The sequence below is a fragment of the Chiloscyllium plagiosum genome, unplaced genomic scaffold, assembly GCF_037043375.1.
Source record: "Chiloscyllium plagiosum isolate Xiang-an unplaced genomic scaffold, Cpla_swu_hap1 HiC_scaffold_14, whole genome shotgun sequence".
NCBI lineage: Eukaryota > Metazoa > Chordata > Chondrichthyes > Orectolobiformes > Hemiscylliidae > Chiloscyllium > Chiloscyllium plagiosum.
The window spans coordinates 38032904-38046668 of record NW_028270152.1 but is presented as its reverse complement, the minus strand read 5'-3'; the positions used below and the strand labels follow the sequence as shown (position 1 = coordinate 38046668).

Here is a 13765-nt window from a genome sequence, read left to right as displayed (position 1 = left end):
CATAGGCCTGTTGGGTTGATCGGGTGCCTCTATAGTCTATTATTCCTAATTTCTATTTTGCATTGGCAAAAGCAGATGCCAATTATGTTCTCCTGTGAGTGAAAAATGGTGGAAGTAAAATCTATCTTGTTCTTGTGTATCTTAGTTGCTTGCCATGTAGCAGTAGAGGAGACCAATGTGCAAGTTAGCCCACTTGCTTATTTGGGAAGAATAGTGGTTGGTGGAGAGAGGTTTACTAAAGAAGTATACATAAATTCTTCAATTGAACTAAATATATTCCTCTCAAAGGTTTGTATTCCACCTGGGGATTTCTTTAGCTTCCTCAACTGCGAGGTAGTACTTTGGCCAGGCAAGAAATGAAACATTAATGAGGAATAATTGTTGCATCGGATTTTCAGAGAATATTGAAGGGTATACTTGAGACTGTGCAGAACATGACAATATTGGAGCTGGATGTTATCCTAGACTTGGACATTTTGCACTCAAACCTTTGATTCAAATCCCAATCAGAATGATGAAGTGTCAATCTGACATGAAATGAGTTTGCGTAGTCTTATTCCAGTTCCTTGTGCGAGAAACAGAACTCACTCACAAATCAATCAGCCTGAGACAAAGCCTTGGAAACAAGAACAATTTATTACAGTCTTGCAAGAACTGGACACCTCTGCAATCAAGCAGAAATGCACGCAAAAACAGAGCCTGTTAGCATTCTTATTTAAGCCTCCCTTTTCCCATCCTATCATAAGCCAATTACCTCACTTGTTAGTTATTTTCTTATCTGGCCATCCTGCTGTCCTTGTCTGCATTCTTTGTTCCTTGTTTGTTACAGCTTGTTCTTTTATCCAGTTTCTCTTATCACACTATAAGCTTTATTGTGAAATGCTCTTGCTGCTGCTTTTTGTGGTCAGTAACAACCCTTTAAAGTTATTTCCTAGTTTCAAACTATTTTCTTTAAAAGACCCTCTATATTCATTAAAGTCTTAGCCTTAAGTATGTTACATGCTACAAGAATTAACACCCCCCCCCCCCCCCCACCTGCAAAAACAACATTTCTAATCTCCCACACTTGTGAGCAGTAAGCCTAAAGTGTAAACAGTCACTTAATTGTTATTAACTTGGTAGCATTGCATAGCTGTCCTGGGAAGTGCAAGTATGGTGAGGAGAACTATTGTTGAATCACTGGGTCAGGTTAAATGGCAGAAGATGCTTTTTTGTATCATTTGATTTTTAAGCAGAAAAAGAATCAACTTTTAATGCATTTCTAAAAATGCATTTTAATGCATTTCTGAAGCTATGTTAAATCTGCACATTGATGAATTTCTCACATTCTGTTAATCCTAGGTATTTGTTTACTCTTTTTGGCATTCTTATGTAACTGTGGAGTTCTTTGCTGCCATCTACTGGAGAGATAATACCTTCTGCGCAATTTCTTATCAGGGAACCTCTATAAACTACAGCAGCAAAGCTGTCAAGTCATGTTATTTGTGTCTTATGCTTTGAGTAGAAGCATTTATACCCACACTTGATTTTAAATTGACTTTTTTCTTCTGATTATAAATTATTCCTGCTTTGTTCCTTTTAAAAGCAAGACTAAAATGAAGGCTGAAATTTGACCAACAGTTCATTTGGCTTCTTCGATTCTGCTCTTCTGAGGCAACTTGGAATAGTTTCTTTTAGGAATATAATAGTAATTGCAGATAGTCATTATTTATTAATTATTAGCAGTTAGTGTAGCTGATACTTTTCATCAGAAACTCTTCAGGTCGAACTTGTTTGGCTACACTGACATGAAATATCAAAGATGTGAATAGAAGAAACTTATCCAAACATTTTCTGCTGCAGCCAATTGCCATGAGCATATTAATCAACAGATTTATCAAAAGGCCTGCTGGTCACACCTTACCTCTTGAACGGCAGAATGATTAATCCACTAACAGTGAGAGAGAACCTTAATATACAGATGATGGACTACTCCTTGGATACCCTAAACATTTTTACTTGCATCATTTTGCCTCTTTCCACGTGTGCGTCCAGTTTTCTGTAATATTTTGTTAGTGATAACATTGTGTTGAATGGACATTTTTAGACTTGGCACTTTGTGTTGTGTTGGAATGTTTCTTTTAGCTAGTTGTGTACAATGCTGCTGGTTTTTGCTTCGGTGTGACTGACTGACTTGCATGTAAATCAGTCAGCTTCAAGCTTGATTGCTTCAATGTGCCTTTGAGTATTTTCTACTTTAAGGTAGACCAGAAAATGTTTGCAGCTCTTGTTTCTTTTGCTTAAAAATTATTACATTTTAGTTCAGTTTTTAACTTACCTTGTGCAGATTATGCATTAAGTTGCTGATATCTGCCATTTTATTGGTCTCTTGTTGAAGGACCTTGCCACAATCTCTCGGATAGAGAATTCCAATGATTGACGAACTTGTGAAGATGTTTCTCCTCCTCTCAGACCTAAATGACTTTGAAACTCAGCCCTGGTATTTTAGATTCTACTGCTAAAGGCAGTTCCTTTTTAATTTTAAATCTAGCCTGTCAAGCACCTTCAAAATCTTGTCATCAGAGAGATCATTCCTCGTTCTTGTAAACAAGAGAGTTTATGTCCAATTTTTCCAAATTTTCATAATACCACCCCCTGTCACCCAAGAGCTAATATAATAAACCTATGCCTTATCAAATCCATGGGAGGTGTACTCCTATATATAGAGATCAAATCTACATGGAGGTAGTCAATTGTAGTACCTGTCAAAGCCCTGTACAGTTGTACAGAAATGTCTTTTTTTCTTGTATTCTAATTGCATCGCAGTAAATGCCATTATCATATTCAGCCCATCGAATCTGATGGCTCTCAGCAGAACAATCCATCAGTCCCTTTCACCTGCTTTATACCTGCAGTCTTGCAAGTTCACATCTGATTCCCTTTTGAAATCTTCATCACCTCTTCCAGTACCCTTGTATGCAGTAAGTTCCGCATTTATTGTCACTTGCTGTATTTTGAAAGAGGTTCTTCCTCACGTACCCCTGCATCCCTTGCCCTGCTGTAATAAGATCCTATACAGGAGGAAAACAAATTGGAACACATGGAATAGGCGGGACTGTGCTGATATGGTTTGTTAATTGGTTTATAGAAAGCCCAGCGGAGTTGAGATGGAGATAATTAGTATGCAAAATGATTTTGAGCTGAAAGTCAGACCAAAGGCTAATCATTATTGGTGACTTGTACATGGAGGAAAAAATACCCACTTCTATTCTTCTGTATTTTTAAAGTGACAGCTTACTTTGGACTAGTCTTTCAAGCACCTTGTTCGGTAGATGGTATATGACCTGCTATGGACCAGCCTGGACCCCCTCAAAACATTTCAAGTAGCCCAGACTCTAACTTTGCTCATTGTTTTAAGCCAGTGTAAAGTGGATATTCCAGGAGTGATGCAGCTTGCCTGACCAGTTAGTTTTACACAAAATAGAATTTATCTACAAGATTACTGAATGAAACACAAAACAGAATATAGAGTGATTTAACCTATTCAAAAACCCAACAGATCATCCCAACTTAATGATGCTGTTCCAAATACCGGCAACAATCCCCATAAACACCTCTCGGCACTAAAGGTAACATCAAACGCAAGTTCTTACAAGAGAGTGTGAGAGTGTGAGAGACAGGGAGAGTGACAGGGAGAGACACCGAGAGAGAGAGAGAGAGAGAGAGAGAGAGAGACCGAGACCTCATGGGTCCAGCAGCTCCACAACCCGACCGACCGCTGTCGGTGAATAGCCAGACTGCCAACAGCCAAACAAACCAGGGAAACGCTGAGTTGGGGGAACTGATCACCCCCTTTCATTCATCACGTCTTATTTTAAACTTTGGAATCCTTTTGCCTGAGACAGCATCTGTTTTATAAAATCAAACTGGCCATAAAATCCTTCAAACTTAGACTTTTCTGACCTCTGTCCTTTACGACCTTTCTGGGGGGGAAAACCCAAGGACAACGTTACTTTGTTAAAGGAGCAGTATCATCACAGACCAATAGTTTCAAAGTAAAGCTCAGACTTCAATGCAGTGGCAGGTAGTATGCAGTTGCAGGTGTTGCATTGAGACTTGGTGAGACAAGACAAAATGGATAATTATAAATACTTGGTTTAGATTTATCTAACATTAAAAATAATGTTTAATTTCTCTGGGGTAGATCCTGAGTTGCCCTTGAATTCAAATTGATCTTCTGCTGTCAGACTGCAAAGTCCAGATCACAAGGTGGAGAGTAATTTTTCTTTATATTTTAGCAATGGTGACATAATATTGCCAACAGACCAATGGTCAATCTTTGATTCAGAAGACCTAGGTCTTTACTTATATTAGAATTATTTTTTTCCAAGTCTGTAGTTTCTTGCCTTTTTGACTCTGAGATTGAGAGCTGCTTCTTGATTGCGAGCCTCTTTACTGATCTGAGTGCATCACCAAATGCTACTGGACCAAACTGAAGGCTGTCATTTAGGCAGCTTTTCCTAAACTCAAGATTCTTAATCCTGCTGTCTCTGCTGAAACATCCGTCTCCCTGGTCCAAACAGTAAAATGCATTTTGTGTAGCTGGAAGTGTCTACTTCACCATTCCACTTAATTGCCAAGTTGTATAAAAGAAAAGACTTAGAACTTTTTGCAGTCCAAAAGGGAAAAATATGTGGTTCCCTCACAATATTAAGTACATTTCTTTTGATTGAAAACGAGTTCCTTTTGCCATGGTCCGGTAACTTACAATGTGGGTGTTAAGTTCATATAATGTTGAGAGGAAACATTATTATGATAATTGCTAGCAGATTTTAATTGTTTGCTTTCATAACACCTAAATTTAGTCATGTCTTGTTACTACTGATCTCATTTCAAAATATGAATAATTGATTATTTGGCTAATGAGAAAAGGAAGGTTAAATGCCAGATGGTGAATATTCTGTGAAGTATTGTTCTAAGTTTGATTAATATGACAAGGAACTGGAAGCTTATTCAGAAATATTTGTGTCAAATCACGTTTCAAAAAAAAAGTTGTTTGCATTCTCCTTGGCTGCATGCTAGTACTGAGCGATGGAGGGACTGAAAAAATTGTTTATTTTTAAAAGTTATCTGTTCCGGAAAATACTACACTGTGGAACTTGGCAAAATACATTGGAAAGTAGCAGCTTTTTGACTTTTCATCGTTGATGTCCCTTGTGATTAATACCATGTAACTTAATTTTCAATATTTGGCAAACCCTGTAATACAGTACTTTGACTTTCAAGTTTATTTGACTATTGTATGTTCTGATATTGGAATAATTTCAGAAAGGTAGCAAATGTAAGCTGAGCTTAATTTGGTTGCAACTGCTGACACTATTGAGTTGGTTCTTAGTGCGCACGTGCAAAATGCACAGCCATATAATTTATAGCACCCTTTTGCACTGCTATAGTTATGAGGATTATAAGATTGTTTTGGGGCTGTGCTTCTAATTTGAAGTAGAATGAAGAAAGATCCTTTTGTGCAATGTGGGCGTTGCTGAGTGAGGTAATATTTATTGTCCATCTGTAATGGTACTTGAGGTGGTGAGCTGCCATCTTGAAGTGCGACAAGTCATGTGGTGTAGGGATGCCCAAACTACTGTTAGAGAGGAAGCTTCATGATTTTGCTCCAGCAAAGGACTGAAAATACATTTCTAAGTCAAGATGGTGTGTGATCTGGAAGGGAATTTGCAGGCAGCAGTGCTCCCATGCATCTTCTGATCGTATCCATCTAGGTGCTAGAGGTCATCTGTTTGGAAGATGCTGTCTGAGAAAACAGGAAAAAGTTGCTGCAGTGCATATTGTACATAGTAGACTGTTGTCACTGTATGGTGGTGATGGAGGGAGAGTTTATTGAAGGCTGTGGATGTAGTGCCAATCGAGTGGGCTACTTTGACCTGAATTGTGCCAAGCTGCTTGCGTGTTTTTGAATCTTCACTCATCCAAGCAAGCAGGGAGTAATTTATCACATTCCTGACATGCCTTGTGATGGCCATTTGAAAGGTAAATTCCTCTCCACGATGTTTATGACTGTTCCAGTTCAGTTTCTGGTCACTGGTGATACACAGAATGACGTAGGGAATTTGGCGGTGGCTATACCACTCTGTGTCTAGGAAAAATTATTAATTTTATTTTGTTTTGAGATGGTCATTTTTGCCACCTATGACAGGAGATATTACTTGTCAGGTGGCACGGTGGCTCAGTGGTTAGCATTGCTGCCTTACAGCACCAGGGACCCACATTCGATTCCAGCCTCAGGCACCTGTGCAAACTCCACACAGATAGGGAGAATGTATATGTCTGCATGGGTTTCCTCCAGTTTCCTCCCACAATCCAAAGATGTGCAAGTTAGGTGAATTGGACATGCTAAATTGCCCATAGTGTTCAGGGATGTATATGTTAGATGCATCAGTGAGGGGTAAATGTGGTGTAATGGGGAATGGGTTTGGGTGGGATACACTTCAGCCCAGTAAGTTCACACCGACTCACCAAAGGGCTTGTTTCCACACAGTAGGGATTCTAATTCTGACGGCATTCTATTCTAATTATTCTTCCGATCTTTCTTTAATATTCGGGTTCTGGACTGCTTTAGTATTTGAGGAGCTGAGAATGTTGCTGAACATTGTACAGTCATCAGTGAACATGCCTATCCCTGAATCTATATGAAGGGAAGGCTATTGATGAAGTAGTTAAAGAAGGTTGGGGCCTTGCATCTCTCTGATCTGAAGTCTATCTGACTACAGGTCTGGGTAATTAGGCTGTTGAAGATTCAAGAGGCTGTTTTGCCAGGAAGGGGGTGATATGTGTTCACACTTGGAAACAATGGCAATAGTAACAGCGTCTGTGTTTACTGTGGTGCAACTGTTAGTCTGCAAAGTCCCAGGAGTGTGTTGAGCATGTTAGGTTGTAAACAGTCAAATTGTCCATTTAATTCCAAGATAGAACTTGTAATGGCGATTGGCTTTGAGAGGTTAAGGATTTCAAAACTATTTTGTCTGTGCTAGAGTATTCCAATCTGTTAGGATTGGGAAGAGGGGGAGCACCCAGAAGCTGAGAGAATTTTTTCCCTCCAAGCTGATGCATGAATTGACAATATCAATTCTGTGACCGTTTGAAATGAGACTGGAAGATTCACCAAATTGTGCATGAAGAAAAATCTATAGGAAGAGCCATCAGTGTAAAAGGCAATTGTCTAATTCTCCTCTGTTATTTTATAGTGCTCTGTACAGAATGCCCGGATGGACAACTCAGTTTTGTAAACGCTTTAGTGTTCAAAATTTAGAGTTATTAACACAACTGGATGATAATTATTAAGAATTGTTGTAGACATTTTACTTTGCCACATGTAACAAAATCTAGGTGGTTTTGGACATAACAGGAAAGCAGTGGACAACAAATTGTCAAGACAATGTGCTGGGTTATATGGGAAGAACGGGACAAATTGAAAATGTTCTTTCAAGTGGTTGGAGAGGCACAACAGCCTGAACTGTTTCTTTGTCTGTTGTGTAAGTACTGCATGTGAATTTAAGAGAAAATCCATATTTTGTGTGTATTTTTGTAAATTTTGCTATGTGTCAAAACCATCTGCAGTATCTTGGATAGATTTGGTGCCACCGGTTCCTCTTATTGATAAGTGTTAAGCTCATGGGGGTGGATAGCCACATGATGCCTTCAGCAGAAGTAAGACTATGTGATTAAATAGTGAAGCTTTATTACACTTTATGTAGTATCTAGGTAGTTCAACTGGTACATAGAAGTAGTGAACCCTCTAACTATGGGTTAGCTCCTCCCAAGGACAGTCCTGTATACCCTCATGGACAGAGCTTATCTTTGCAAGTCAATTCAACCTTTCTAGTCTTTATTTCCCTTCGGCAAAAACTGTTTCATAAATGGGGCAAACTGGAGCAAACAATGTAGAGATACGTATGATTTTAAGGTGCTAATGCAAATGACAGAGAATAGACACAATTGTCTGTTGATTTGAAAAAAAATTATTCCAAAAACTTCACATTGGCAGTTCAGTTTATTGAAATGACCCGTCAGATCATGGAAAACGTTTATCCAGCAATCTCAAATGGTCCAGTGATGCAAATTGACAACTGCACAAGCTACATGTCTTTGCCATTGAACAATTTGTAAATTTCCATTAATTAGTTTGCAGAATATTTCCAGTTGGAATTTTGATCCCTGATGGAATTTTTCCACCCTCTCACTTTTGGAACATATGCAATATTTAATCACATAGTAATGCCTGCATAAGCTGCCCATAAGTAGGGATGTGTGTATGGTATTCTTACCTTGTGTATTGGAATGGCTATGAAATCTATTCGAACTAGTGGATTTTTATTCAACATATTTGTTTTGTTGAATAGAAATCCAGCTGGATGTCCAATAAATATGTTGATTAACTCAAAGTGGCCAGAACTTGATAAGTGTTGTGCTGTTTTTTTCCAATTTTGAGGTGAAGGAACTTAACTTTCCCCTCTTGTTCCATCACCATATTTTATAATAGAGCATTTATCTTGTGAACATTTGGTCTTGCATACAGTATGAATTAGTGAAATATAAATTTTAACATTTGTCAGAGTATGGAAGTTCCTGGTTTTAATTTTCAGCTGTACTATGTAAATGTAATTTTGTAATTGAGATTGCTCATTCATAGAATATGTAAGCGCGAGCATGGAAATATCCTTTTAACTTAACCAAGCCTAGAAAGACCACAAAGAAGCAGAACATAGAATTTTAGACTTTGCAATATAGAAGGAGGCCATTCGACTCATCACATCTGCAATGGTTCCTGAAAGAGCTACCCATTCTCCAGCCCTAACTCCATAGTCCTCTTAAATTCAGCATTTTCAAATAGACCTCCATCTCTCTTTTGAAACCTTGTTGAGAATCTGCTTCCACCACTCTCCCTGGCAGTACATTCCAAATCCTAATCACTCTGAGTAAAGAAGTTCTTCTAATCCCAGTCCTAGCTCTCTTGCTGACCAGTCTGGATATTGTGGCCCCTCCTCACTGACATACCAACAAGGGGCACCAATTCGATCAGAATGGTTCATAATTTTGAAAATCTAGCAAAGTTATCTCCTAATCTTCTCTGGTCTGAGGGGAATAAACCCAATTTCTCTTATCTTTTCTTGTATCTAAAATCCCTCTTTCTTTGTATCATTCTAGTGAATCATCTTTAAACTGTCTCCAGAGCTTTTTTCCTTAAATGAGGTACTCAGAATTGAACACACAACTCCAAATGTGGTCCGACCAATGATTTGTAGAAGTATAGCATCACTTTCTCACTTTTTTTGTATGCTATGCCTCTATAAACTCAAGGATCCTATAAGCCACCTTAAAAATTGTTTCACCTTGTTTGGCAACCTTCAGAGATTCATGAAGTCCCTGTGCTCCTGTACTTCCCTCAAAGTTGCACCATTAAGCCTGTGTTGCCTCTGTTTGCTTTACTCTCATTTACTCACACTTCTCTGCATTGAAATTCATCTACTAGATGTCCGCCCATTTGGCTAACTTCTCAATATCCCTCTGAAGTTGCTTAGCACTAACCTCTCCATTCAATTTTCTTCCTAGGTTAGTATCATCTGCAAAATAAAAAATAAAAATTGCCCTCAACATCCATCTCTCTTTAGAGTCGCATCTAGTAAAAGTGTACAAGTTATTTACTCCTCATTGTGTTTTTTTAGCATTTCAACATGTGCATTGCCTTTTGCTTTTCTGTATTCATGTATTTGTCTTGGCTTTATTGTAAGGCACAGTTTGTAAAGGACTCGATCAAATTTCAAAATGATAAAAACAAACATTTTGTTTGTGGGATGCCTGCAAACCTCAGGTGATTGTGTCTATGTAACCTTGAAGGGGTACTGTTTCTCTATACTAATGTTTTCATTGCTGTTATCTTTCCTTGGATTGAAACCTAATGATTAATGTGTTCGATCATTGGGGTATACCTTTTACATTCCCTCAACTGTCAAATTGATATTTATTAACAGGTGTATCTCCCAAATTCTGTATTTTCAGAATGGGATATTTTATGACCGAATTGTGAAATAACTTTTCAGTGAGCGTTTTGGCGAGCAAAATGAATATACAGGTTGAATTTTCATTTTATTGGAGACTTTGGTTCTCTTAGAGCATGCAGCAGGTGACTCAGAAATCATGCTAACTCTTTTAACTAGACTACTTTTTTTTGTTATTTGTATTTTTCTTCCATCATAATTTAATTGTTATCATGCTTTGCTTAAAGGGTTGTTGGTCAATCTCATGTTAAATTTCTTTCACACTACCTATGGCCATGTTTTAATAAATGTTGCATAAATGAGACTCGCGGTATTTAATCTCCATTCTTTTATTCTCCCCTTTGGAAACCTAATCAGGATTGAAACTTGTTTAATGAAGAGTCTAGATCAAAATGTGCACTGCAACACTGTGTTACCCACTTAATCTGTGTAGTTTACAATTTGCTGGTTAGTGTTTGAGAAAATTATTTTCTCCCACTTTTATTCAGAAACTTTGCTTCAAAATTGTATGCTTATTTTTATTTAAAATCTCAAATGATTATCCAACTAGCCATTGAAAGAACAGAATGAGACCGAAAATTTCATCATCTCAATGATCGAACACACAAGCCTGAAATTACTGAGCCTGAGGGTCCACTGTTTTATGATTGATCCATTAGCAAAGCTTAAGTTTGAATTCTGCTTATAATCAATTGTTTGCTGATAATCTTTTGCTGAGCTGTTTTAGCATTCATGGTATTGGCGTGCAGTATTCCTGCTTGCATTCTCTGTATTCATTTGTTGATTTTGCTACATTCTTTTTTTATTTTGCCATGCTGTTCAGCCTTTGGATGCAAGGAGATCAAAGGTTTGTGTTATGTTTGCAACAGCTTAGTTTGCAGAACATAAATAATGCGGTTTCTTTTTTTCTTGTTCTGGTGACGTGTGATTAATGTGTGTTTTATTTTATACAATATTAAATGTTGAAGTTTTATTGGTGAGATTATTGGATTACGCCTTTCAATAATTGTCCACACTATAACAGATTTTTCACTTATAAAACAGTGCAAGAAATTTATGAACATCTAATTGAGAAATTTGTTTAACATCTAATTGGTTCAGAGGAACTAATGTGCTGATAAGTCCTATGTTCATTAAATTCAGAATTTGAAATTTTAGGTGTAATCTAACATTGCACCCTTTTCTGTATCCCAAGAAAATACCACATTTGATAAGCAGTGGAATTTTGCATTCTTTATTAAAAACTGTATGCCCTGATATGTCAGAAAAAATATTTTAATCTCGAGACTCTTATTGAAAATCTTACTAAATTTGCAGAATTGAACAAAAGCTGTATTCTTCGTTTGAGAAATTTTTTTTGTGGCTTGGCAAATAACGTGTATATGCTGTCAAATGTGGTACAAGGGGTTACATTATTTCAATTCCGCTGTGAGAATTCTATGTTTGTTTTTAAGTGTACATATTTGATCTTATAGCACAATGACTTAAATGTGCAGGATTTTCTAGTTGTTTTTGGAAAATAGAGTTTAAAACTATCTTAAAACAATAATTAACACATTCACATTTGATCCAGCCACCTGCTGGATTTAGGTTCTGATATAAGGGCGAAGTACTTGAGAAACTGAGTAGGTCTGGCAGCATCTGTGGGAGAGAAACAGTTAATATTTCAAATCCAAGATGATTTCTTTGCACTGAAGCGTCATATACTAGACTCGGTATTAGCTCTATTTATCTTTCCATAGATGGTGTCAGAGCTGCTGATTTTCTTCAGCAGTTTTGTTTTTATTTCACATCTCCAGCACATGGAATACTGTGCTTTTATTTGATGGTTTAGGTTCTATATTGTTTGGTGTCAAGGGTTGGAAATCATTTTGATCTGTGTAAATTCTGAGGATTTTGTGAGCTTGACAATTTCAATGGTTGTATTCCTAACAAGTTTGCAAATCCTGTAGCTGTATTTTGCTTGTTCAATAGGTCTGATATTTATTTTAAAATAAACCGACTAAACTTGACTACTGAATAATACAACAACTAGAGGTGATCAGTTTCTGTTGGAAAAAGGGAGAATTGACTTCAGTCCATTAGACCCTTGTAAATTATAGCTTCCATGGGTGGATTAAGTTGTCCTGATGATAATTATGGGAAAAAGTTAACTTGAATAGAGAATACGCTTGTTTCTTGCCTGTTGGGCCAGAAGGTTTTAATAGCATGTAGCCTTCAAAGAAGATAAATTTGCATTTGGAACCAAATTACGTTCTGAGTATAAGAATGGTAACTACCCTTGCCATTTAAAATAAGAAACATTATTTATGACATTTAACGTGTGAAACTTACCATTTAACACAGGTCAATGTTAAAACTGAATCCATTTTAACTGTAAAACTTTGATAACTTGGCAAGTGCAGATATGGATCAAGATTTTAACGTTTAGATGCTTTTAAGTTAATTGATATAAACTGTATCCCCCTGATGTATTGTTTGAGCATCTGTCTATTCTCCAGACAAATTGCTTTTCATGTTAAGATTGTGGAGTAGAGGCTGGAGGTGATGTATAATTTCCGCTCTGACTGGTAAGAATTATTCAAGTGTTCAAGACTTTCGGAATCCTCTTGTGGTACAAAAGTGCTATTAGTGATTTTGGAGTAGAAATACAAATAGTCTTGAAATAGATCAAAACTGATTAGTATTAAATTTTATTTTGTAGCTCAATCCATTCAATGTTTTAGTAATTAATTATTTGCATGTGTTTTGAGCAATCTCTTTTCTTTTTTTCTACAGCACCTGCAGTTGACCATCCAAGCATTGCAAGATGAACTTCGAACCCAGCGAGATCTTAATCATCTTCTTCAGCAGGAGAATGTTAACCGAGGTGCTGAGCATTATACCATTGAGCTCACTGAGGAGAACTTCCGTAGGTTACAGGCAGAACATGAGCGACAAGCAAAAGAGCTTTTTCTCCTGAGGAAGACTTTAGAAGAAATGGAGCTAAGGATTGAAACACAGAAACAGACTTTAAATGCAAGGGATGAATCAATTAAGAAGCTACTAGAAATGCTGCAGAGTAAAGGATTGCCATCCAAATCTATGGAGGAAGAACATGAAAGAAGTCGAAGAATATCTGAGGCAGAATCTCAAGTTAGTCATCTGGAAGTTCTGCTGGACCAGAAAGAGAAAGAAAATAATCATCTTAAAGAGGTATGCTTTATTTTTGAATAGTGTTGTTTTTCACCCTCCGTTTCTTCCTCTCCCATCGACCACACCAGTTGCTACCCTTCCATTGATACTCATTTGTTTGGCTGAACTGGTCCTCACCCTCAATTTCTTCTTTGAATCCTCCCGCTTCATCCAGACCAAAGGGGCCCACCTATGCCTGTGTCTTCGTCGGGTATGTGGAGGTTGAATGGTTCATCAACTTCACTAACTCATTCCACTCTGACCTTAAATTCACTGGGACCATTGCGGACACCTCCCTTCCCTTTCTAGACCCCTCCATCTCCATTAAAGGCGACTGACTCAACACCGACATCTACTACTAACCCATCAACTCCCACACTATCTGGGCTACACGTCCTCCCACCCTGTCTCCTGTAAAAATGCTATCCCTTATTCCCAATTCCTCTGCCACATCTGCTCCCAGGAGGACCAATTCCACCACAGAACACACCAGATGGCCGCCTCCTTCAAAGACTGCAAATTCCCCTCCCATGTGGTTGATG

General features: G+C 37.7%; 1 protein-coding gene across 10 annotated transcripts in view; it reads left to right on the top strand.

The window, feature by feature from the left end:
• Positions 1–13765, top strand: part of erc2 (ELKS/RAB6-interacting/CAST family member 2) — an 846554-nt gene that overhangs the window by 88088 nt on the left and 744701 nt on the right. For 6 of the 10 annotated variants that reach the window (XM_087994311.1, XM_087994312.1, XM_087994314.1 and 3 more), the window contains 2 exons: positions 10873–10896; positions 12828–13244. In XM_087994311.1, coding sequence (XP_087850437.1) covers positions 10873–10896; positions 12828–13244 — 441 coding nt within the window. The remainder of the gene's footprint in view (positions 1–10872; positions 10897–12827; positions 13245–13765) is intronic. The other 4 variants (XM_087994315.1, XM_087994313.1, XM_087994318.1 and 1 more) reach the window with 1 other exon arrangement.